The following is a 24360-nucleotide window of genomic DNA, read 5'->3' on the forward strand; positions in this document are numbered from 1 at the left end:
CACTTCAGTAATAGAAAACAGACAACTGAATAAGTAATTCCTGTACAAAAGGCGAAAGCGAACAGCGACATAAACCTAATTATCAAAGTGGAATTGCAGTTTCATTTCAACCTAAAGCGAACCAAAAAAAAGTCTAGATGAGGAAAATAAAAACCTAATATTCTCATTTTGGATCTACATCTTTGTATTCTGATGTGTTGTGAAGGCAAGCCATTTTTACAAAATTCTACAAAAACATAAAAAGTAATCATTTTACAGATATGTCTACTGTATCAGACTATACCTCAAGGAAATTGTGATCATGCAAACGTGTGTTTGTTAGTCTTTCATTTTGTCTTAAGATGTCACAATCCGAGCTAATTGCACTGTTGGTATCTGACCACTATTGTTTGGTTCTGGGTCGTGAGTTCGATCCACGGGCGAGGCGCATTTCTCCGTGACGATTTTATAAAACCTACCACTGAGTCTAAAATCATTCGTCTTCCACCTCTGAAGTGTAGCTACTTGCGGAGCTAGTACAGAATCCAGGAACACTGGCTAGATTAACTGCCCGCCATTAAGTAACTGAAATACTGTTCAAAAATGACAAACAAACAAACGCGGCTAATTGTACATCTGTAGCACTATGAATGCAAAGGTCAAATAGTGTTAAAACACTTAATTAAAAACAAACAACATTAATTAGTAAAACAGGTATGTTGTCCTTTCTGAACTTGCCTACAGATCTATAATAAACTGCCATTAATCGATGGCAGTGACACAAATGACCGAGTACAGAGCATTATACGAGAAAAAAAGTTCAGATTCTGTCCAGGGCCAAGTAAAATAACACAAATTCATATACTTCTGGTCTGGAAGATACTGCACGACATGCAGTACTTCTTGTTTTATTATAAGTAGGTAATCAATGTTCAAGGAAAGGAAACTAAATGCACTTTTGGCACGTACAGTGATTTTTTCTGAAGAAGTTGAATTAAAAATATGTAAGAATTCACTGAATTGAATAATAATACTTTCTTAATCAGCAGAATGCAAAAAAATTATTTAGTGTTGCTCCGACATGAATTTAGGTCATATGTTTGATGGTGAAATCATGTACCACTTGGACATTAATTTTGCCAGACCGTGTGTCAGGGATATAGGTCTTACCCTCTACATTTCCTTTAACAGTGAAAATCATGCAGCAAGAACAGCCTGATAATATGCATATAACCTGTTGGTAACTTCACATGAAGTCTCTCTTCGAAACCATACAGGTGGTTTTAGGTGTTAAACTCCGGAGGTAGAGTTATGTCTAAAATCAAATGTCCATAGCACTTACTATGTCTAGTGCAAATAAATTTCTGCAAAAACTATAATTAAGGGGTCACTCCGACTAGGCTGCGCTAACTTAAGCGTATCTCTTACTTGCAGTGATGTTTCATTGAACTCGAACCAATGATCCTTAGCATCAGCCCAGATAAGAATTCGGGATGGTCGTCCCAACGGAAGAACGGGGGTTAGAAAAATATAACTAGCATTTTATATATCGGCCAAGTGAAGACCTATACACATTTCGTTTTTTTTAATTTTCATTCTATAGTTTTGTGATACGACTGGTGTTCTTATCGTTTCTGGACACTTGGGATGATGGAGTCAGTTCAATATTCCATTATAACATAGGCTCCGTTGGTCGGTTCTAGTTCTAGGGGTCGTTTTATGATCATAATTAAAACGATTGCTGTTAGTGTGCTTGGTTTTCGTCCAAATAATAGTCTTATGGACTTTTATTAGATAAAAAATTATACAAAATGACAATGAGTAATATATTCGGCGAAAGAAGACAAGAAAAGGGAGAAAGAAATAGGCAGAATAGACAGAAAATCCTTAGGTACATGTATGTTATGAAATAAAATATTCATTACGAGCTTTCGAGTGTGGGGTTTATTACCGCTATGCGGACACTGCATCTACATTTATACCATTAAAATTTTACTTGGATCTGGTCTTCAGTTTGAGACAAGTGTGAACAAGTGAATGAAGTATTGCCATGCAATACAGTCACCTACTGGAAGACACCTAATTTTCTCTACTGCAGTATAGCATAATGAACTGATATCTGTCAATGATGTATAAACAATATTGTACTATATATACAGTATGTTAAAAAACAAAAGATTTGGATTAAATTTTTTATATATAAAACCCTAGTTGTTTTCATATAGCATTTTTGGCGGATTATCAAAAAGGTAATGTTATTTATAGTAAAACAAGAGGGCCACGAAGGCCCTGTATCGCTCACCTGACCTATTGATCTAAAGATCATTACGATTAACATTCTGACCAAGTTTCATTAAGATATGGTCATAAATGTGGCCTCTAAAGTGTTAACTAGCTGTTCCTTTGATTTGACCCCGTGACCTGGTTTTTGACCCGACATGACCCAGATTCGAACTTGACCTAAAGATAATCAAGTTTAACATTCTGACTAAGTTTCAAGAAGATACAGTCATAAATGTGGCCTCTAGAGTGTTAACAAGGGTTTCCTTTGATGTGACCTAGTTTTTGACCCCACCTGACCCAGATTTAAACTTGACCTAAAGATCATCAAGATTAACATTCTGACCATGTTTCATTAAGATAGGGTCATAAATGTGGCCTCTAAAGTGTTAACTAGCTTTTCCTTTGATTTGACCCAGTGACCTAGTTTTTGATCCGACATGACCCAGATTCGAACTTATCCTAAAGATCATCAAGTTTAACACTCTGACTAAGTTTCATGAAGATACAGTCATAAATATGGCCTCTAGAGTGTTAACAACCTTTTCCTTTAATTTGACCTAGTGACCTAGTTTTTGAACACACCTGACCCAAATTTAAACTTGACCTAAAGATCATCAAGATTAACATTCTCACCAAGTTTCATTAAGATATGGTCATAAATGTGGCTTCTACAGTGTAAACTAGCATTTCCTTTGATTTGACATGGTGACCTAGTTTTTGATCCTACATGACCCAGATTCGAACTTATCCTAAAGATCATCAATATTAACATTCTGACCAAGCTTCATGAAGATACAGTCATAAATGCGGCCTCTACAGTGTTAACAAGCTTTTCCTTTGATTTGACCAGGTGACCTAGTTTTTAACCCAAGATGACCCAATATCGAAGTCGTCCAAGACTTTATTTAGTATAACACTCTGATCAAGTTTCATTAAGATTGGGCCAAAATTGTGACCTCTAGAGTGTTAACAAGCTTTTCCTTTGATTTGACCTGGTGACCTAGTTTTTAATCCCAGATGACCCAATATCGAACTCGTCCAAGATTTTATTGAGGGTAACGTTCTGACCAAGTTTCATTAAGATTGGGCCAAAAATGTGACCTCTAGAGTGTTAACAAGCTTTTCCTTTGCTTTAGCCTGGTGACCTAGTGTTTGACCCCAGATGACCCAATATCGAACTCGTCCAAGATTTTATTGAGGGTAACATTCTGACCAGGTTTCATTAAGATTGGGCCAAATATGTGACCTCTAGAGTGTTAACAGTCAAATTGTTGACGACGGACGGACGGACGGACGACGGACACAAGGCGATCACTAAAGCTCACCTTTGAGCACTTCGTGCTCAGGTGAGCTAAAAAAATCCATGGGGAAAAAGTCCACACAAAACTCTTTACCCGGTAGAGATAGGTGAAAATACACCTAAAAATTGGATGTAACATGAATGTTTTACCACAGAAAACTGACCTTCGACCTAGGGAACAGGTTCTTGTGCATGACACTCCCTCTCATAGTGGTGAACATTTGTGCCAAGTAATATTCAAATCCTGTTTTGCATGACAAAGTTATACACTGGACAGGAAAAATGTCCCATTAACCTTTGATCTCCGAGTGTGACCTTGACCTTTGAGCTAGGGTTCTGGGTGTTGCGCATGACACGTCGTTTCATCATGGGGAACATTTATGCCAAGTAATATTAAAATCCCTTGATGGATGTCAGAGTTCTGGACCGGACTGGAAAAAAAAAACCTATTGATCTTTGACCTCCAATTGTGACCTTGACCTCTGAGCTAGGGATCGGGGTTTTGCGCACGATACGTCATCGCATCATGGGGAACATTTGTGCCAAGAAATATTAAAATACCTTCATGGATGGCAGAGTTATGGACCGGACATGAAACAGACCCTGTTCATGCCATGTAAAAATTTGACTGCCAAGTGTGACCTTGACCTTTGAGCTAGGGGTCTGAAAGTTGTGCACGACACATCGTCTTATTATGAGATACATTTGTGCCAAGTAATATTAAAATCCCTTCGTAGATGACAGAGTTATGGATCGGATAGGAAAAAAGCTCTGTTGACCTTTGACCTCAAATTGTGACCTTGACCTTTCAGCTAGGGGTCCGGGGTTTGCGCATGACATGTCGTCTCATCATTGGGAACATTTGTGCCAAGTAATATTAAAATCCCTTCATGTATGACAGAGTTATGGACCGGACACGAAACAGACCCTGTTCATGCCATGTTAACATTTGACTGCCAAGTGTGACCTTGACCTTTGAGGTAGGGGTCTGAAAGTTGTGCACGACACATCGTCTTATTATGAGGTATATTTGCTCCAAGTAATATTAAAATCCCTTCATGGATGGCAGAGTTATGGACCGGGCAGGAAAAAAGCCCTGTTGACCTTTGACCTCAAATTGTGACCTTGACCTTTAAGCTAGGGGTCCGGGGTTTGCGCATAACACGTCGTCACATCATGGGGAACATTTATGCCAAGTAATATTAAAATCCCTTCTTGGAATGACGTACGGACGGAAAAGCGCATTTCTATAGTCCCCGAAACTGGTTTTCAACCAGTAGGGGACTAATAAATACATACTATATTCTCTAATTTTTAATTTTATTTGTCTACATTTGTCATAATAAACATAAGAAATAAATGAACACACCGTAGTTATATCAGCAATTCTGAAAATAACACATCTTACACTAAGTAACGAAATCATTTAATTTCATATTTACCAGTCATACTATCTACAGTGACCCCTATAAACCTTTTACATTAATATACACTTATTGAATGGCTTGTGAGTCAGCCCGAGGTCCGAAGGAGGGCCAAGAGTTTTTAACAATGGAACAACAAAGCATTCAGCAGGTGTTACATGGCATCACAAATTGAATTTCGCAATTTTATTTTTTTAATGTTTGACTCCTAAGCCCAGTAAAGATGTGTTGAATATAGTCAGCAAAGCTCCTTTGCAACAAACTAGGTATTCAGTAATAGATTCTTACCTGGGCTAACTTTACCTCCTGGTACAACCTTTCAAATACCTACAATCATACAAGGTACCCGTACCAATTTGCATCATCTAGTATGACGCGGTCGGGGAGCAAACACCGGACCTTCCGCACTCAATACGGGACACTACAATTGAGCTATAGAGGCGGTAACTGCGATATATTTAAAAAGTCGTGAAATGATATAAAGTAAACAACCGATATGAATAACAATGCATGCAATATTGCGTAACAATCATATTACCCGTTCATTTAATTTTTGATCAATTTGATCAATTCCAATAAATTCATTCATTTTAACAATCACATCATTTGTATTCGACGTTATGTACAACTATTATACAAAACACATCGGGCGGAAAGCCTAGTAACTATATTCTAACTAGCTGCATAAAAGAATAAAATTTTGACAAAAAGGTAATAGCACACTTTTTTCGTGTTATAACATCTGCAGAATCCTGAGAGATTTGTTGGTACTCGAGCCCCGCAGGACGAGGGAAATAACGTGTCCAGTGGTATTCTGCAGATGTTTTAACACTAAACAAATATACGTTAACGTTATTCTAGCGAAAACGTGTAAACGTTCTAAAATGAATATATACGTATTATCCATCAACGTCATTAAATTTCTATGGAATGCGCGCGAATGGCAGAGAATGACAGCGTTGTTTGATCACGTTGACGCCATTTCTTATAGAATTATCCCTTTTAGCACCATATTACACACGTACGTTTATGTTTTGTCGTGGACCGCGTAACAAACGTGTTTTTACAGTAAGTAAGCGTCTAAATCTCTCTGCTATCACGCGTTTGCTCTTTCGTTAAAACGTCCCAGAAAGTGACAAAAACAGAAGTTATATGCTAGAATACTTATATCAAAAGACATTTTGTAAGCAAATACGAGCCACAGATCATCCATTTAACATTAGTCCAAATTATTATAAGTGTTTTTGAAATTCTATGTCAACGAAGAATGCGGACATCTACAAATGCAAAATCTAATTCCTATGTACATAATCTCTCTAACATACATTTTGCATTTTGTGTAGATTAGAACCTCTTGTGCTGTTAACCTGCACTTCCCTCGGCTACTTTCACTTTATCAATATAAAGAATTAACTTTATTCGTACAGTTATGATAAAGTTTTCAGTACCGTATCATGTCGCACATGTAATGTTTTACACATTTTGCACATTCATATCCACATATTTGCGTTCAACGTTATATTTATCGATAAAACACTATTGTTAAATCTCAATGGCATTGTTTTATCATTTCTGGACCCAGGCTATTTATGTACATGCTTATCTTACACAGCTGGACCCAGTCTATGTGTGACTGCGCACATGTTTATTTTTCACAGCTGGACCCAGTCTATGTGTGACTGCGCACATGTTTATTTTTCACAGCTGGACCCAGTCTATGTGTGACAGCGCACATGTTTATTTTTCACAGCTTGACAAGTCTACGTGTGATTGCGCACATGTTAAATTTTCACAGCAGGACCCAGTCTACTTGTGATTGCGTACATGCTGGACCCAGTCTGTTTGTGGTAGCGTATATTCATAACCAATAGAACCACAACTGCACACATTAAGCTTCCGAGTTCCTACATGCATCACAGTAATGTTTCATGCACCAGTCAGACAATCACGACACAATCATTTAGAACAGTGGATTTCTAATCGTTCGTCATATCTCTTGAATCGCCCTTGTTTTATATACGCACTGTGTCTGCAGTTTAATGACTAATGCGTTCACCTTCAATATCGTTTATGGTACAGTAGCTGCCACTGAATTTCATTCAATCGTGTTTTCCTTTTGCCATTTGTTTTCTACATTATCTATCAATTTACACACCTTTTTGTCAAACCTTCTGGATTGTCTCCTCCATTCTTGTTCTTAATAAACTTTACAAATTTATGAATCACTATCATCTCACAACCTTAACCGTATCAAAATATGTTCTAACAAAAGCTAGAATACAACTGATAAAAACAGCGGAAAGAGAAGCACCAGTTCTAGTTGAGGAAGACACTTGTTGTTTCTGTGTCGTTGTCGGCGGCAGTGTTGTCATTTGGTACGGGGTAGACAACAACAGTCTGTCGACAACATGTATTACACCATTTGTTGCAAGAATATTCGGACGTACTATCTTTGCTTCAACATTTTCCCATCTGAGGTAGAATGCTGTAAAAGATAAAAATCAGTCATAAATCGTAAGTGAACTCGTTTTTTATTTCAATGCAGGTTTACTTCAGTTGAAAAGCTAAGCCACATGTTAACAGTTTTTAAGTTATGTAACGGCGGGCAGTAAACCTAACCAGTGTTTCTGGATTCTGTACCAGTAAAAACCTGTTCTCCGCAAGTAACTGTCAACTTCCCCACATTAATCAGAGGTGGAGGACGAATGATTTCAGACACAATGTCTATTAATCAAGTCGTCACGGAGAACATAAGCCTCGCCCGGGGATCGAACTCATGACCCCGCGATCCGTAGATCTGCACTCTCCCTATTGAGCTAAGCGGACGGGCAGAGATTGATACAAGCAAAATAATCGAATGGTAATGAGTTTTCACGGTAGTGAAATTACTAGTCTATGTATAGCACTTTATCCCTGCGTAAGCAAGGAAACATACCATCTGTCTTGGAAATGACTGATATATTCCTATCATATGCATGTCTTGTGTAACGGCCGTCGATTATATCACGGTACTCGATCTGTTGTCCTATCACAATATGCCTTTCGACGATCTGAAAGGGGTCAACAAACATGAAAATATTTGTACAAAATACTTATAATGTATCGATAGAACTGAAGCTTACATCGTTCAAACATTTAATAGATACATGTATCTTATGAACAGACAGCCACTCGTACTTATTTTACACTAACTGTTTTGAAAGTCTAAATGTTTTGTGTTTATAATATGTCAACATCAAACTGTACGTTATTTACAAACGCCTAAAATATAAACAATAAGCTTATAGAATATATCATTTACTGTATATGTAAGTAAAAAATGCATAATATACCTCCATTCGTTCGTCAAACGTGAGATTCTGGTTGATATAAGTAATGTCGTTAAATGTTAAATAATTAAATGAATCATCGTCAGGAGCAAAAACTGTAAATACTGTATTTCGTGACGTCAAGTCTATTCCTGCATTGTGTGGAATCAGTTTGAGGAGCTGGTCAGTCCCAATACTGAAAAGAACGGTTAAGAACACGATATTGATAATCTGACAAAATATTCAAATATTTCATTTGCAAATATCACAGAAAAGTAAAAACTGCTAAAAGGCATAATATCTTCTTCCAAAACTTGTTTATTCGACGTTAAATGCATTCTACTTTTATGTTGATTAAACTTGCTATCAAAATATCAAAATAAACAACTGATGCAAAAAAAAAAAATAACAACAACAACAAAAAATTGCCCCTAACAGCAAATAAGTGTGGGTATATTACTAATGGTAAAAAGCGCATTTTCTATATACAGACACACTGTTTCCTGTTGAGTGTATATGCCTGTCTGTGTAAATGGCACTTTTCAATGTCTAGTTGTTTGATTTACTGTCGGAAACAAGAAGCCATAAATCAATCTGCTGTCTCCTTTACCGCCTTCTCTGACAGATGTATACTTTTCTTCAAAACTTCTTAATTTGCACATACATCAAATTCTCAACTGAGAGAACTTTATTCATGCGATGTTTAATGCACATAATCAAACCAAGACTCAATGCTAAAATGAGTATATTTTACACAAAATGGTTTACTGACAAGTAGCAAAATTGATATTATTTTGTGGTATTCAAATACTTCGACAGATATATTCCTCATAAAAATCCTTAGCTTTGAAAAGAAACTTTATTTACGCGTTACTTATGCATAATATTTGAACTTGGACAGAAATGTTGAATAGATAAACAAAGTATTATATGGTCCAGTCCAAGAAATACATTTTGTAGACTACGCGAAATAATATATAAATATATATATATACAGGATGAAATAGATGATGGAAATTAATATATATTAATCTACATGATTTTCATCATCTATTTCATCCAAGAATTCTATTTACTTCACCTACCCTATTTTCGGTTGTCGTTTTATTTCGACAAGTGTATCATGGAGCGGATAATTGAGAAAGCCGTCGATAGTGTAGATGATTCCATTACAACATGCGTAACCATTGAAAACGAGGTCAAATCTCTGTACAAGATTTGTGTAGCCTGTATCGACAGACACCAACTCTGTAACGAAAACAAACTAGTCACTATATTGTATGTCATTAGAAATCATTTTATCTGATTAGTTGAAATTTAAACAAAAGTTAAAAGCAAATGGTGCACTGACTCCTTTTTTCTTATATAAGTTTCGTTTAATGAGTTGAATCCTAATTCATCCCAGAAACGAGTCAACAGTTCATTCAAACTTATCTGTCTGAGTTTTTGAAGAAATACAGAATGGGCATTAACAAACGCAAAGCATATAGATTTACATAAAAATGTTTAATACTATAAAAGTTTAAATGATTGCATCATATTAGTGCCATAAGTGCGCATCATACATTATTTAGTTGCATGTGCTCAGATGTCAAGTATACCTGATCTGTTGGAAGTATCTTGTTCTATCAATGTAAATGTATGATTATATCTGTTCTCTGTAAGATACATCCGGCTTGACCGGAAAGCTGCCTCAAGAAATTCTTGATTCAGTGTCAAAGCTGGTATCATGTGACTTTCGTATAACTGAAATTCAGACAACCTGTACACTCAAAATGGATACTGTCTACGTGATAAATAACAGTTATATTTATCAAGAAAGAATTGTGTTTTTATTAAAAATAAAATCTTAAAACATGACTAAGCATATAAAACGAGTAGTGTATATAATGCATGAGCATTCGATCCTGTTGACCTATGCGACCTTAACAGACAAGAGTAGACTTTGGAAGCAGTGAGCACAGCAATCACAGCCAGAGTTACACAGCAATCACAGTCAGAGTTACACAGCAATCACAGCCAGAGTTACACAGCAATCACAGCCAGAGTTACATATTGCAAAGTAAGTCCACCACAAACAGAAACTGTAGTAGAAAGATACAGCAGCCGGGGTGCTTCAAATATCCACCAATAAGTACATCTTTTAAATTATAATGAAATATATTAAAACTGGGGATGGGGTTAGGTAGAATATAATAGGGATAACGATGTTCTATACAAAACAAGGAACCTGTTTTCCCCATTCATGTGCACTATCAAAACCAGACTACAAAGTGTATTTTAAAGCAAACAAAGATGATGTGTAAGGATACAGTTTGGAATATCACTGAAACTTTATCTAATCTTAAAACTGTCCAAATATATAAAGGTTACACAAATCTTACTTTGTCATATGTGAAATTGTAAAATTATAATTAGGAGTTTCAATCTGTAAATTTACTTGTTTTGAACAACTCAATTTTAAAATCATTTGTTGTACGACTTAAGCAGATGTGTTTTAACATGTAAGGAGATTATTTACTCATGTGCACACCATTACAACCTCTCATTGTTTACAAAATCGAAGTTTTCAATGTTTAGATTTGTGTAGCAAATGACTTGATTAAAATCTATCGTACAGTTTTTAGCAGAGGCTTGTTAGTGGCATGTAGAAGAATTTACTTCAAATAATGTATACACATAAAAGTATTGAAATTGCAAAAAAAAACTGTCCAAATTTAAAATGTATACGTTATCATAGGTTACATCTTTAATAATATCAACATAAACTTACTGTCATATCAAACACAAGGTCAAATAGCAACATGTCAACTCTACGAGTAATTACGTATACCTAAATTTGAAATGTTTCATGTATTTCAAAGAAATACGTTATCGACAAACGAGGTAAGGAAATGTTGCTATATTTTAATATGTTTTAAAATATTATAATATACCTTTTTCACCATGCCTGATTCAGTTGTTATACGTATCTGGTGATAATCCTTCAGATTCTGTAAGAATGAAGTGCTTGGTACAAACAATGTTTGGTTGATATTCAACGTTGATGACCACGTGTTGAATTCTTCAACTTGTTGGACTAGGCCGTAAAATTGTCTGAAAATGTAAAAGATTTCTTGTACCAGCGCATCGTTTACTGTCGGCATCCATAAATGTACAAGTCAGTATATTACTTCAAGAATAAGTACTTTCTTTGTTGCATATAAATTCGTGTCCGATTATTATTATTTTATATGTACGAAGTGTGATTTTTCACATCGTTTTTTCCGGCATTCGTCAATATGCTATATCAGCATTGTTTTACCAGTCACTTGGACAATGAATACGTTATCTCTTACTTTAGTTCGGGAGTTTTCTCCATGACTTCTTCAACAGTCCAGAAGGGAAAATTGAGCAGTGTATCTACGATGTGTATAATTCCATTCATACATCGAATGTTACTCTCAACAACTGTCCCTTTTAAGTTATTGCTAACTGCATGAACTGTAAATATATTAATATTGATTACATCATTTATTATCTGATTTATAGCTACCATTTAGGAATTCAAATTATTGCAACTAACCTAAACGTCAAGGATTGTTGTGAAATGTACATTGCTATGTCGTTGATACGGCAACACAGATACATTCTTGACAGTCACGATAAATTACTCTTATGGCTGAGTTGTTACGTAAACCGCCATGGTTAACACAATATTAAAGTTTCAAAAACTCCTTCCGTATAGTAAACTAGAATTAAATATTATTTTGCACAGAATGCAAATACAAAAAAGAACTTTTTTTGTTTTGTTTTGTGTTCGTTTTTTTTGCATCTGTCATTGTTTTATTGCTGACTCCTCAATGAAAATGGGCTCAGATAGGCAACAAAAACGGATCAATTAGTGTATATTTTAATCCTGTCTAGTTGATGTTATAAGCTACAGTGTAAGTATTACTACTCTCAGAAAGCTAACGATTGTAACTTGGATATCTATTTTCTATTTCTGTTTACTTGTTACCTTGATCTTGCGATTTGAGAACAAACAAAGGCAGGCCGCTGTGTGATGTAAGTCGGGTGTAGTTTCCATACTTTTCCATATACATAGATGTACCAGGTACTATATGACATCGAATGATCTGTGACAAGAACATACCAGATAACTATATACACGTTACTAAATATAAAACTCATCTGAGACTTACCAAAGCTATTCAAAAAACTCAATACTGGCGTCTACACGTCACAAGTAAATAAAAAGGTAAGGTAATTATGAAGATTTGACTAACCGGAAGTGACGGCGTAATGTCATTTATCCGAGGAATATAACATAATGCCTGGTAGTCGTTATATTGGTAGCAGATATAAAGCGCAGAATCTATCATAATCCAAGTATTATCAACTTTTCTGTCTTTATTCAGATTAATTATGACCACAGAAAGGTTTCTGTGAAAAAAGTCATAATTATGCCGTCAAATGAGCAGCATTATCAGGACCACAATTGATATATGGTGAATTGTGAAAAATCAAGTACACACAAATGTACAGTATATGTCTCCTCCAAAAGATAGAAATGAAGTATATCTACAAGTAAGAGAAGTTATTAAAAATCCACACTTTGGATCTGTTTTGTATACACAAAAATGTAATCAAAAATGAAAGCTGCCCGTTAAAAATATCTTAAATCAGTCCGGCAAAAAATCAAGAAATGGCTCTATTTCTTATTGGCTACATTTTCATCGAATACAATGCTGCTTTAAAAAAATGGTTTGATAAAATTCTGTACTGGATAAAATTGTTTGGTCCAAAGAACCTTAAAGCATTTTAGAGACGTTTGTTTCATTACTCTGCATTACGTTTATACATTTGGAATTGTTCCGATCGTTAATAAATGTACGCCATATGAAGGTGAAAAATATACTTTACGCCTAATGCTTCTAAAGATACTCTCCTTTATTGTCAAATGAAATTAAACATCAAGGGCATTTACAAAATTTGAAAACGTCCATATAAAGGTCGTTGAGCAAAAGGCAAAGGAAGCGGGGGTGGCACCCTCGACTTCGGTAACATTTAAGAAGTATCGCGAACAATATCAGCAATTATTCAGCTCTTCCTCACCAAAGATAAAATAAATGATATTGCGTAATACTGAACTGTGATAAAGGAAACAAACTCTTCATTTATAATGTATGAGATATGCATTAAGTTCTGTTGTCTGTAATTCTCTAATTATTATTCCCGCGTAGACATAATGTCTGCCGACCACACATAGAATCTACTGATAACCGATTGATGTTAATTCCAAGTCCCGAAACAGTGCTATTTGTACGTACAGAGTGTAGGAGGCCCTGTGTTTCGCTAAGTACTCTCGCTCTGTGTGTCGGCATGGACGTAAAAGCATCATCACTTGGGACAAACATTGTATAATGCGTTGAAACGTCCTTCAACTCATCGCTTAATGATTGAAACATTTCCATTAATCCAGACATGACACTAAAATAGAATATACAACACACACTTTATTTCATTTTAGCAACAAACATTATACTGGGTAATGCGTAAAACACACGAGGAATATGATACATCATTATAAATGCCTTTTAATTGTGAAAATAAATCATTGGATGGACACAATTCATGTTAGCACTGATACTGCAGTTAGAGTACTAATAGAAATAAACAAGGTGGTCATGATGACCCTATATCGCTCACCTGTTAAACTTGGCCTTGGAATCATCAAGATAAACATTCTCACCAAGTTTCATGAAGATACTATCACAAGTGCGGCTTATATACAGTGTTAAAAAGCTTTTCCTTTGATTTGAGCGGGCGACCTAGTTTTTGACCTCAAATGACCCAGTTTTGAACTTGTCCTAGGAATCATCAAGGTAAATATTCTGACCAAGTTTCATGAAGATATGTGACATATAGGGTGTTAACAAACTTTCCCTTTGATTTGACCTACTGATCCCACAAGGCTCAGTTCCGAACAAGCCATAGAGATCATCAAGATAAACATTCTATGCAAGTTTGTGTCAAATCAAAGCATAAATGAGAAATCTATAGGGCTGAAAGGGCCAAATAAGAATATTATACACTAGAACCCATGATGGAATTTAACGGATTTTCGAATGGAGCTGGGATCTTATTGTGACTTAAGTTGTGTGTTAGTGTGTTTAAAATCGAATATAAAATGTCACTTTTATCGTGTTCACAAGGTAAAATTAAACACATTTTGGCTCTTTCAGGGGTTAATCAAGGGTCATAACTCCAGAAACTACGACCGGATGTGACGGATCCATCATGGAATCCAAGATCTATTGTTGTTAAAGACATTTTGTAAGTTTGTATCAAATCAAACCATAAATGAAGTCTCTATATGGCTGCAAAAGCCAAAATAGCAAATTTTGGCCCTTTAAGGGACCATTACTCTGGAACCCATGATGGGATTTGGCAAGTTTTCGAAAGGAATCGAGATATTACGCCAATCCAAGTTGTGTGCAAGTTTAATGAAAATTGATTGCACAATGTGGTCTCTGTCGTATTCACAAGAAATTGTTGACGACGGGCGACGGACGAAGGGCGATCACAAAAGCTCATCCTGACACTAAGTTAAGCTTTTTATCACTAGCAACACTTAATCAAGGAAACAAATGAAAAATAAAAATATCTATCTAATTAGTTGATACTAATTTAGTTGTAGTCAACCCTGAAAAAATGCTCTGCTTCTTATATTTATCTCTCTTAACACCCCAATTCTGATGGTATCAATCACCATGAGGGCACAAGAGAAGAGAAACCATTTCCCTTTTAATGCTGAGCGCCAATAACAGGTGCTGCTGATATTTTCACGTGACCCGGGAGCCATGGCATAACAAGACTTTCCGCAATGGAAGTAGGCGCTTTACTTCTGGGCTATCAAGGTAATAAATATCAAAACTGGAAATGACGCGATCCTAGAATGCGTACGTGATTTCATCTCCTCAGAAAGAAGGTCATCGTGATTCTATATCGCTTACCAGAGTTTTACAGCTAAAACAAGTATGACAAAAACATTTCTACTACATTACTTGAAACTGGCCATTAGATTCAGCGGCGGAGTTTCTCCAAGTTTTCCATATAACCCTATAAGGAAAACTAGATCCCGCTCTGGCAGTCATGCTTATATATAAACTAAGATGATTTACTTACAATTTTAATAGAGGGTTACCTAAGGAACATTTCTGTGAATGTATATTCAAATTGGACAAGTGATTATAGATGACTGTTAAAGAATCATTTATTTTGTTCAGCTCAGACTCCCATGTTTTTTTCTGACCAATCAAAGTTATATGAACATGTGTGTATGATGGACACTCAGTGAATATGTCTGGGACTGCTTTTTAAATTCGGGCCAACGGTTAAGGCGATGTTGTTTATTTTTAGTTTAGGTCGCAAAGTTTTTGATGAATCGGACTACTTGTATACAGCTTGATAGGTCACATTGAAAACAATTGTGTAAACTTATTTTAAAATAGTGTAGGCAGTTTCTAACATTAGTATTTCCGCTATATGCATACAGGGAAATGTGACCACCCCGATATTGTAAAAAGAAAATGTTGACGGAAGATGGACAACAGACGTACGGACGGATACACACACAAACGACGGACAGTAAGTGATAACAACAGTTTACCTTGAGCACGTTGCCTATTGTAAACTTAAAGATACATGGACAAAGTGAAATATTTAGACAACGAGAACTAATCGAACAACTAAAGGGACATAGTGGGACAACACTTTTGACTAATTTTAAGAACTGATGGCCACTTAATATTCTTCCTGCTACGTCAAATAAAACGATACAGAAAATTAGACAAAAGAAACTATTTTTCTCCCTGGAAAATGACTTACGTAAGAGAAGGATGTACACTCATCTCATCAACGATATTTCGTGTAGGAAGATGTATAATGTTATCCACGATGTGTAAAATGCCATTAGAACACCATATGTCTTCAATGACGACATTAGCGCGTATCTTACTTCCAATAACGTAAAGTCCTAGCAAATATACAAATAGAGCCTTTCATTTAGCTATTGTATATTATAGTGAACAGCTGAGCCTCTACTTAGTTCAAACAGACATGCATATCTTCACTGTTGATAGAGAAGAATAGTGTAAAGACAGCAGTACACTTAAATATCAATATAAATTCTCTGATCTTGAGAAGCAACAGTTAGTTAAATGTATTCTTAGAATCCTGACTAAAATTGGTTGATTTATAAATCAACAGCACAGCTACAAACAATAAACAAAACTCATTGAATATAAAAATTTCAAATTTTAATGAACAGGATAGCTATTGACAAAAAGACGGTAAGAAATCTAAATAAGCCTAAATTACTATCGGTACCTTGTCTCGTGTTATATAAGGTAATGGTGCGTCCAGATAATGTCGGTACATCTTGTTCATCTGATATCTGTGTGGAACTTAGAATAAAACCATGGGCTATTGAACCACGAATTGCCTAAAATAAATCAATACTTATCATTTTGTATTATTGTTCTGCAAATTCAAAAGACTTTTGGAAAAAGTATAATTATTTGTTTTCAATTCCACTTTCATAAATCGTATACACACAGCTTCATAAGAAATATTAACTGAAATTAGTAGACAAATATATTAGCATTTAATAGTACTCAGCAACTATACACTGTTTTCTTCACTATATACAACACATTTACATTTATGAGAAGACTGAAATACCAATATGCATACGTCATATTACCATCTGATTTTCACTAGAAATCAAGGAAAAGGGGGCTTTTCCAGTTAAACAATTCTGCAAAACATCTGTGTTTTTATGTAAACCCTACCTGTAGGAGAAGGTCTACATTTGTCTTTAGATATAAGAGTGTATCTTCCTTTAGATTGTCTATTGCAGCATCACTGATCAGAAACGCTGTCATCGGTCCATTGGATGTTGAATGTAACGTGCTCATCAATGACGCGTTTAAACTAACAATACCTTCCATTCGGCTGTAAAGACATGCAGAGGACACGCATTTAACGATCTCTAATGTTTAATTTCTAGGTTAAGTTCGACATTTTTGACATTTAATTTGCCCTTTAGTAAACACTCGTTTATCCTTTAACCCTTACCCTGCTAAATTTCTATAATGAACTTGTCCATCTTTCAATTTGGACAGTACTATTAACATATAAAAAAGATACTAACTGAATAGCAAACAGTGCGGATCATGATCAGACTGTGCGGATGTGCAGGCTGATCATGATCTACACTGGTCGAAAAGACAGACTCAGTCGTGCCCAGCATGATAAGGGTTAATAAATGTAGAAACATAACAAAAAGCTTTAGCCATGCAATACAAACGTGACTGAACTGAGCTGCACTTCCTCTCATACTCCCACATTATCTACGTAAATAACACTTATTCATGAAATACGAAGCTCTCTGTTTTACGTTCTTTTTAAAGTTTTATGTTTATCTTGCCGTACGTCCCTTTAAACATCTCTTACAAGTTTGTTGACAGGAAATAACTGAATAACAGCTAATTTCAATCTTATATCAACTGCTGTTTAATATCAGCTATAATTTGTTTTTCAGAATTTTATTTTTGTTAAACCTTATAACAGTTTCGATGTCATCTTAAACAAATGCAATTATTCTGAAATTAAACAGGTGTAACAAGTTGATCGTTTTAAAGAGCCATCAAATTAAATGAAGTATATAAAGAAATGTATACTGCTTAGAATCTTTGAAGTTTTTAAAATCCATAGTTTTCACACATGAATATATACAAGGTATATGAAATGCATTATATTTTTACCTAAGCTGTGAGTTTCCTTGTATGGCTTCCCATATAGTAAAATCTCGTTGGAACAAAACACTGTTCACTAAATGTATAACACCATTGGTACATCCAAGATTTGGTATCGTCAATTTAGCACGCACTCCTCCACCTTCGACATACACATCTGAAAACAAAGTTTTTCATGATGTGTCCACATACGTACGTACGTACATACGAGTAAATGCAATGCATTATGGCTTCTTTTGTTAAAGCAGTCTGCGTTCTTATATCTTTACTGCATTCTTATACTTGGATACCAGCCCCCTTAACTCAATAAGGAGAGCTAAGATCTATAGGTCGCAGGGTTGTGATCCACGGGCGAGGCGTATGTTCTCTATGACAGTTTGATAAAAAGGACGTTGTGTCAGAAATAAGTTTTCCTCAATTTTTGATTCATATGGAGTTGACAGTTACTTGCGGAGAAACATACTAGTGCTGGTACAGGATATGTTTAATGTCCGCCGTTAAAAAAACTTAAATACTGCTGGAGACGGCGCTGAGCCCAAAACAAATAAATACTTGTATAACTTGTATATAAGTCGTCGTTTTGATATGTAAGAAGCTTTTTTAAAACATTATTAATACATGGTATATGTATATACTTTTGGACTGATGACATGCATTTTTCTCATCCGTATTTACTAGAAATATTACATTAAATTTCGATTTCACAACACAAAAACAATCGCATTTACTTCTCTCTAACAAACAACATTTTTATCCAAACATTTTTAGCTATATACGTTATTCCTAGTGGTAGATCTAGTACATTTTTTGAACTTATGTTTGGTATATTTTTTTCTGTTACTTACTATCGTTAACTTTTCTCATCGTTAGAATTTCACCATCAGAAGTTGTAAATGTTTCTCCGTCCTGGAACGAGTCGAGATCTCGCTCTGCGTACACAATAAGATGGTCTCGGAAAAACTGTGAACAAGCAAAATGAACATAGTCGATTTCTCCTGGTTTTGAGTATAGATCGAAATGTTTTAAATATGCAATAGTTTGTGCGATATGACCGTTCTATATTTAACAAATGTAATCTGGTTTAATATGCCAATAGTTTAAAAATAAAACTGTGAAAATTAATTCATGATTTCATTTCATAAAACACTTACTGACCGTGTTGCCAGTCAGAAGTCAAAACCACCGGTAGTAGGTCATTCAGACTTCTTACCAAGGGCTAATAATTTTGACTCTAGACCTGCAACCGCCTATTCAATAAGTGTATAGAATATTATGAGACACGAGAGGTAATGATAAATGCAACACCCTTCAATACCCGCCTGACCGGCCTAAACAAAAATCCTATTATACTAGTAGTCCGATATAGAGTGGACTCCATGATTCCAAAGTACCAAATATAATAACCACATATTACAAGAAGTATAGATGCTGACTTGCTGACACGGCTGTCTACACATTAAAGGACTCCATGATCTTTAAGGACCAGAACTTTTAACAACACCGAATCCAAATGCTTGTAACTGACTACCGATAATCTGCCAATCTCATTGATGCAAATTTAATTACTGTCGCTCTGCAGCGCACAATATCGAGCAAACATTTCCAGAAAGGTTTTGAAAAATTAGTCACGCTACTTTACATACATTTATTCATACTTTTATTTTGTTGATCTAGGAACAGTGTTATATATTACAGACTTACCTTTGACAATTTGGTTGCATTGGTATCGAGCTGTGATTGTCTGTCTGATGGAAGCTTAGCTAACGCTTCATCACTAGGTAAGAAAAATGTCATTTTTCTGCTTGTATCTGTAAACATGTCTCGAATTTCACTTTCTACATTGAATAAACCAGCTTTCACAAAACTGAAAAAGATAACAAAGAAGTAATGTGACACCACAGTACAGAAAACAACAACTACAAACACCTATACGATATCAAGGATCTTTAACTAATATCATTTAAGTTTATATAATATGATTATGATATAAGCAATAATAATTTATCATTTTAGTTTGCTTTCACGTGACACCGACACAATTATAGGTGATATGACGACTCTCCAGCTTTTGTTGGTGGATGAAGTCTCCGGGCATTATTTCATCACGGAATGACCATGGTAGAACCAGCGACCTTCCATAAGCCAGCATGATGGCTTTCTAATATTAATGGATTCTACACGTTAAGTTTGGAACAGAGAACGATGAGGGTATACTGCACGATTACTTAAGGCACTGGATAACTCTTCTATATGTTTCTCAGACCACTGCAATACACTGTACACGTATCATTTGCTGTTTTTTTCTATTTTTTTTTAAACTATTAGTAAACATATTAATCTTGCGGTATATCGCAATCAATTACTTTGAATTTTTAAGGACGTCAATTTTCTGTCTCATGTTCCTGTAGATGTAAAACAGCAGGTCATCTACAACATGTATCACTCCGTTCCTCACTGGAATGTTGGGCTGTATTATACGTGCTCGAACTTTATTACTCGATACGAAAACTGAAAATTAATGTTTACATGATTATCTTAGATAGCAAGAAAATTACAGTGACTACAATAATCAGTGTATACGAAATATAACTTTAATAGAATAAACGTTGAAAAATATGTTTTCATACGTATTAAATTGAAGTTTATTAATGAAATATACACGTCATCCGTGATAAACTTCTTACATTAAGAAGATCGAATTATGTCATGCGTACAATCAAAGTGGTTTTTGTCACGATCCTAATTGCATTTAAACTTTCAGTCTCGTTACATGGCGGGTAAAATAAATTATTTTTGACTGATATCATATGAATTGGCTTTATAATTCTTCACGTAAAACATATGACAAACCGTATTACCACACACGTCTGTCATCATTTTGAGTTATCTTTTCATCTGTTTCAGTTACGTGTTTAATCAATCGAGATAAATTCAATTCACTTTTAATGTCGCGTTTTATAATTAGATCGGGCGGCAATCTTAATAAAATCCATTCAAATGATGGGTTTGTATAAATGCACAAGTTTATGATATCACATACGCTATGTCAATCAAACGCTTTATTACCAATAAATCTAGTCAATTTCCTATATCACTTCAAACAATCCTTATTCTAAATATTGACTAGCCATTATATTCAGTTTTAAAAGTTGGACCACATTTTCAATATCATTTCATCGACCTTTTTTAAATGTGACTTAGCCATAATATCCTGTTCATATTTAAAACAAAGATTCACAAATTTTCAGACAAAAAACGGTAGCTACTTTAAGTAATGAGATATAATGAAATCGTTTCCTACTTTCAGTTCCAATCCTGTCAAACTTGAGGATTCCTGCCATAGCTGCGCTGTCAGGTATCTCGCCCAGTCTGGGTATATACAATGTCCCCTCCTCTATCACATGGGCCCAAAAAACCTGCAGCAAATAAGCAATGTCTTGAATAACTGTTAAAATACTTGTGACATTATTTAACGACCAAAAACAGTCGTTTCTCCAGAAAGTCATTTAACAATTGAGCCAAGGTTAATATCTTCACAAGACTGAATTAGGAATTTTAATCATTTTGATATAAATTTCATTACAGGTTCGTCACATAACACAGTACTGACACTGCATATCTCATAACTTTTTTCTACCCTAGTGTCTCTATATTTCATTAAAATGATATTAAGATTTTAACATTATTCCTCAAACGCGAGAATTCCAATGGAAATCCATTTGTGAGCTGGCGAAATTTTATCATTTATTTATTCCACTAAAGCAATGATGTAATATAAGATATCTAATGCCGACTACGCTTGGCATAATATAATGCACCAAAGGGAAAAAGAAAGAACCTCTGCTTGTGCAGGAACTATGATGACTGTTTCCTAAGCCGTAGACTCTGATATTCAGTTGTTATAGATTGGTGTTGTACAGGTTAACTTTTTACAAAGCTAGAATGCGGCTTGTCTGGTTCTTTCTGTAACGTACCATTACTTTAGAATAGGGGTACTGAAAATGGGAAGTGTTGCGACCAGTCCTCTAAAAACTTCCGTTATATATGCACCCCCTATAAGAATCGCTAATAGAACCAAACAACACATATCAATCTATAGCAACGGTTAACACAGTGCCAGTCTGTCAGCTTCCATTGGTCCAACTGGTTCTTTTTGGCTGGTTCTTCATTAAACTCCCATGTTGAGAGAATCCTCTGATATATCTAAATGGAAAAACTCCGGAAAACCAACACACGCCCGAAAGGACCCCAGCTATATAAGATCCGTTAGTTGTCGTTAAAGAGTAATGAAAAGATACTTTTTGTTTTATGGATTGGAGCTTATAATGGCATGGTTTATGGATAAATCTTAACAGTAAATTGATATGACCCTTTCCGTACCACTGATTTTATATGTTACGGTTCCCATTCAAAATGACAGAATTATTGTGCAGGAAAATATGTGCTTTAAAACACTCGTATTTATTAGCCTCTGTTTAATAAGCAAATCGCCTTTAATGTTTCAGTGTCACATTGTGTTTCGTCGAAAGCTTCATAATGATAATGCAAGAAAAAGCTGGGGGCCACGCACTTCCTGTTTTTGGATTTTTCTGAGTTTTAGCTAGTTTTTGAAGTAAAATCCTTTTGAAATACCGTATCGCCGAAGCGAGCTGACAAAACAGAACGTCTTTAGAAAAATGGTATTTAAACGAAAATGGTATATAACAAGTTAAATGAAAAGTGAAGTTATTCCACAAGCGTTTAACCACATCGTATCATTTCGATATATTAAAACATGGTTCTTCTATACATTATTTCTTAAATTAAATTCGTGTATAAACGTAATGAGAACCTAATACCCCCATCACACCAAGCCCGTTTTCAGCACGTTCTAAAAAATGTAGCCGAACGGACTCAAACTGTGTGGCAACGGAAAAGACGTAGAAGCGACGTTCTACGGTCTGTCTAAGAACTTTATGGACTGTCTCGGACGGTCTTGAACGGGAATGGTGCTACAGAACTTTGAGCCTACTCAAAAATTTCTGCCGATCACTCCGTCCTACAATTAGACGGACTGACAACGTACTTAAAACAACATGGACGTACTAAGAACTGAACCACCGTACTTCGATCGTACTAGAGACGTGGTATGACGTAATGCGATCGGGCGTCAATTTAAGCACGTGTGCACACCGACCAGATCCGTTTGTAGCTCGTTAAACTCGTTCATAGAAAGACTTAACTCGACAGCATTACATCCTTAGTGCGTCGTTATTCCGTCTGAATACAATCAAAATAAAATACCAAGTTTGCAACACGTTTCTAAACAGTTCTAAGAGTTTACAGTACGTTCTCAGCACGCTCCGCACGTTTTTAGTACGTTTAATACGTTTATTCACAGTTCCTACAACGTCGATCCCGTCTGCAGTATAATTACACCAGTCATGCCGAACAGGTTCAAGATTTGGGCACAAGGCTTAGCCCAGTTCATGCCTTTGCTTTTTTCTTCTTTGGTTTCTGACTGTGTCCTCCATCCTCGGACTTGGAGACAAAGTCGTCAGAAGGTACAGGGAATAAATTACGACGCTCATCATCTCGACTTTCACGTTCATAGGCTGACTAAGGAGGCTCTGTATCGGCTTGTGTGAGACATTGGTCTTTTACTGCTTAAACACTTTAAACCCCGTCTCTGTTTGACTTCATTTTTCTCTGGAGTCATGTTGATACTTGCCTATTGCTGTGGATTATTTTTGTGTCTTGAGTGGTTGAAAAGACAAACGAGAATGAGAACTTGGCGAAACGTGATGGCTTTGAATAGCCATCGGGCCAGAACGTGATTGCAATTTGCGTTCTGAACGTACCAGGGCGAGATAAAGACGTAATCAGAACGAGTTAAACTGTCTGTGAACGAGTTGGTCGGGTTAACAACTAGTTAGAACGTATTTCGACGTACTCGGAACGAAGTATGACTACTTACGAACTTCTTTAATCTGACTACAGACGGACTTGGACTGCCTACAAACGGTGTCCACATGAAATAAACGGGCATTTTTCCGAACTGAACTTACTATAAACGGACTTCAGACGGGATAAAAACGCAATGGACGTATCGAGAACTGTTTAAGAACTAACTACAATCGCATTATGGATATTTCCGGCCAAAGTACCAACGTTCTAGCCAGATCGCAGTCCGTTTTACAATATTTTAGGACGGGTTGGGACGTTTTGAGAACTAGGTTGGTGTGATGGGGTCTAAAGAGAAATATAACGGATAGTTCAGATTC

At 35.7% G+C, this 24360-nt stretch overlaps 1 protein-coding gene across 1 annotated transcript in view; it reads right to left on the bottom strand.

Annotated features, from left to right (window-relative positions):
- Positions 1 to 4865: 4865 nt before the first annotated feature.
- Positions 4866 to 24360, bottom strand: part of LOC123561182 (fasciclin-1-like) — a 191185-nt gene continuing 171690 nt past the window's right edge. Inside the window, exons 7-23 of the mRNA XM_045353421.2 lie at positions 21399 to 21513; positions 20461 to 20605; positions 19799 to 19961; positions 18943 to 19057; positions 18107 to 18254; positions 17132 to 17294; positions 16668 to 16782; positions 16167 to 16314; positions 13607 to 13766; positions 12295 to 12412; positions 11633 to 11777; positions 11231 to 11390; positions 9896 to 10040; positions 9380 to 9542; positions 8319 to 8490; positions 7922 to 8036; positions 4866 to 7471 (exon numbers count right to left, since the gene is read on the bottom strand). Coding sequence (XP_045209356.2) covers positions 7215 to 7471; positions 7922 to 8036; positions 8319 to 8490; positions 9380 to 9542; positions 9896 to 10040; positions 11231 to 11390; positions 11633 to 11777; positions 12295 to 12412; positions 13607 to 13766; positions 16167 to 16314; positions 16668 to 16782; positions 17132 to 17294; positions 18107 to 18254; positions 18943 to 19057; positions 19799 to 19961; positions 20461 to 20605; positions 21399 to 21513 — 2547 coding nt within the window. The 3' untranslated portion in view covers positions 4866 to 7214. The remainder of the gene's footprint in view (positions 7472 to 7921; positions 8037 to 8318; positions 8491 to 9379; positions 9543 to 9895; positions 10041 to 11230; positions 11391 to 11632; positions 11778 to 12294; positions 12413 to 13606; positions 13767 to 16166; positions 16315 to 16667; positions 16783 to 17131; positions 17295 to 18106; positions 18255 to 18942; positions 19058 to 19798; positions 19962 to 20460; positions 20606 to 21398; positions 21514 to 24360) is intronic.

Source organism: Mercenaria mercenaria, chromosome 10, assembly GCF_021730395.1.
Source record: "Mercenaria mercenaria strain notata chromosome 10, MADL_Memer_1, whole genome shotgun sequence".
Classification (NCBI taxonomy): domain Eukaryota; kingdom Metazoa; phylum Mollusca; class Bivalvia; order Venerida; family Veneridae; genus Mercenaria; species Mercenaria mercenaria.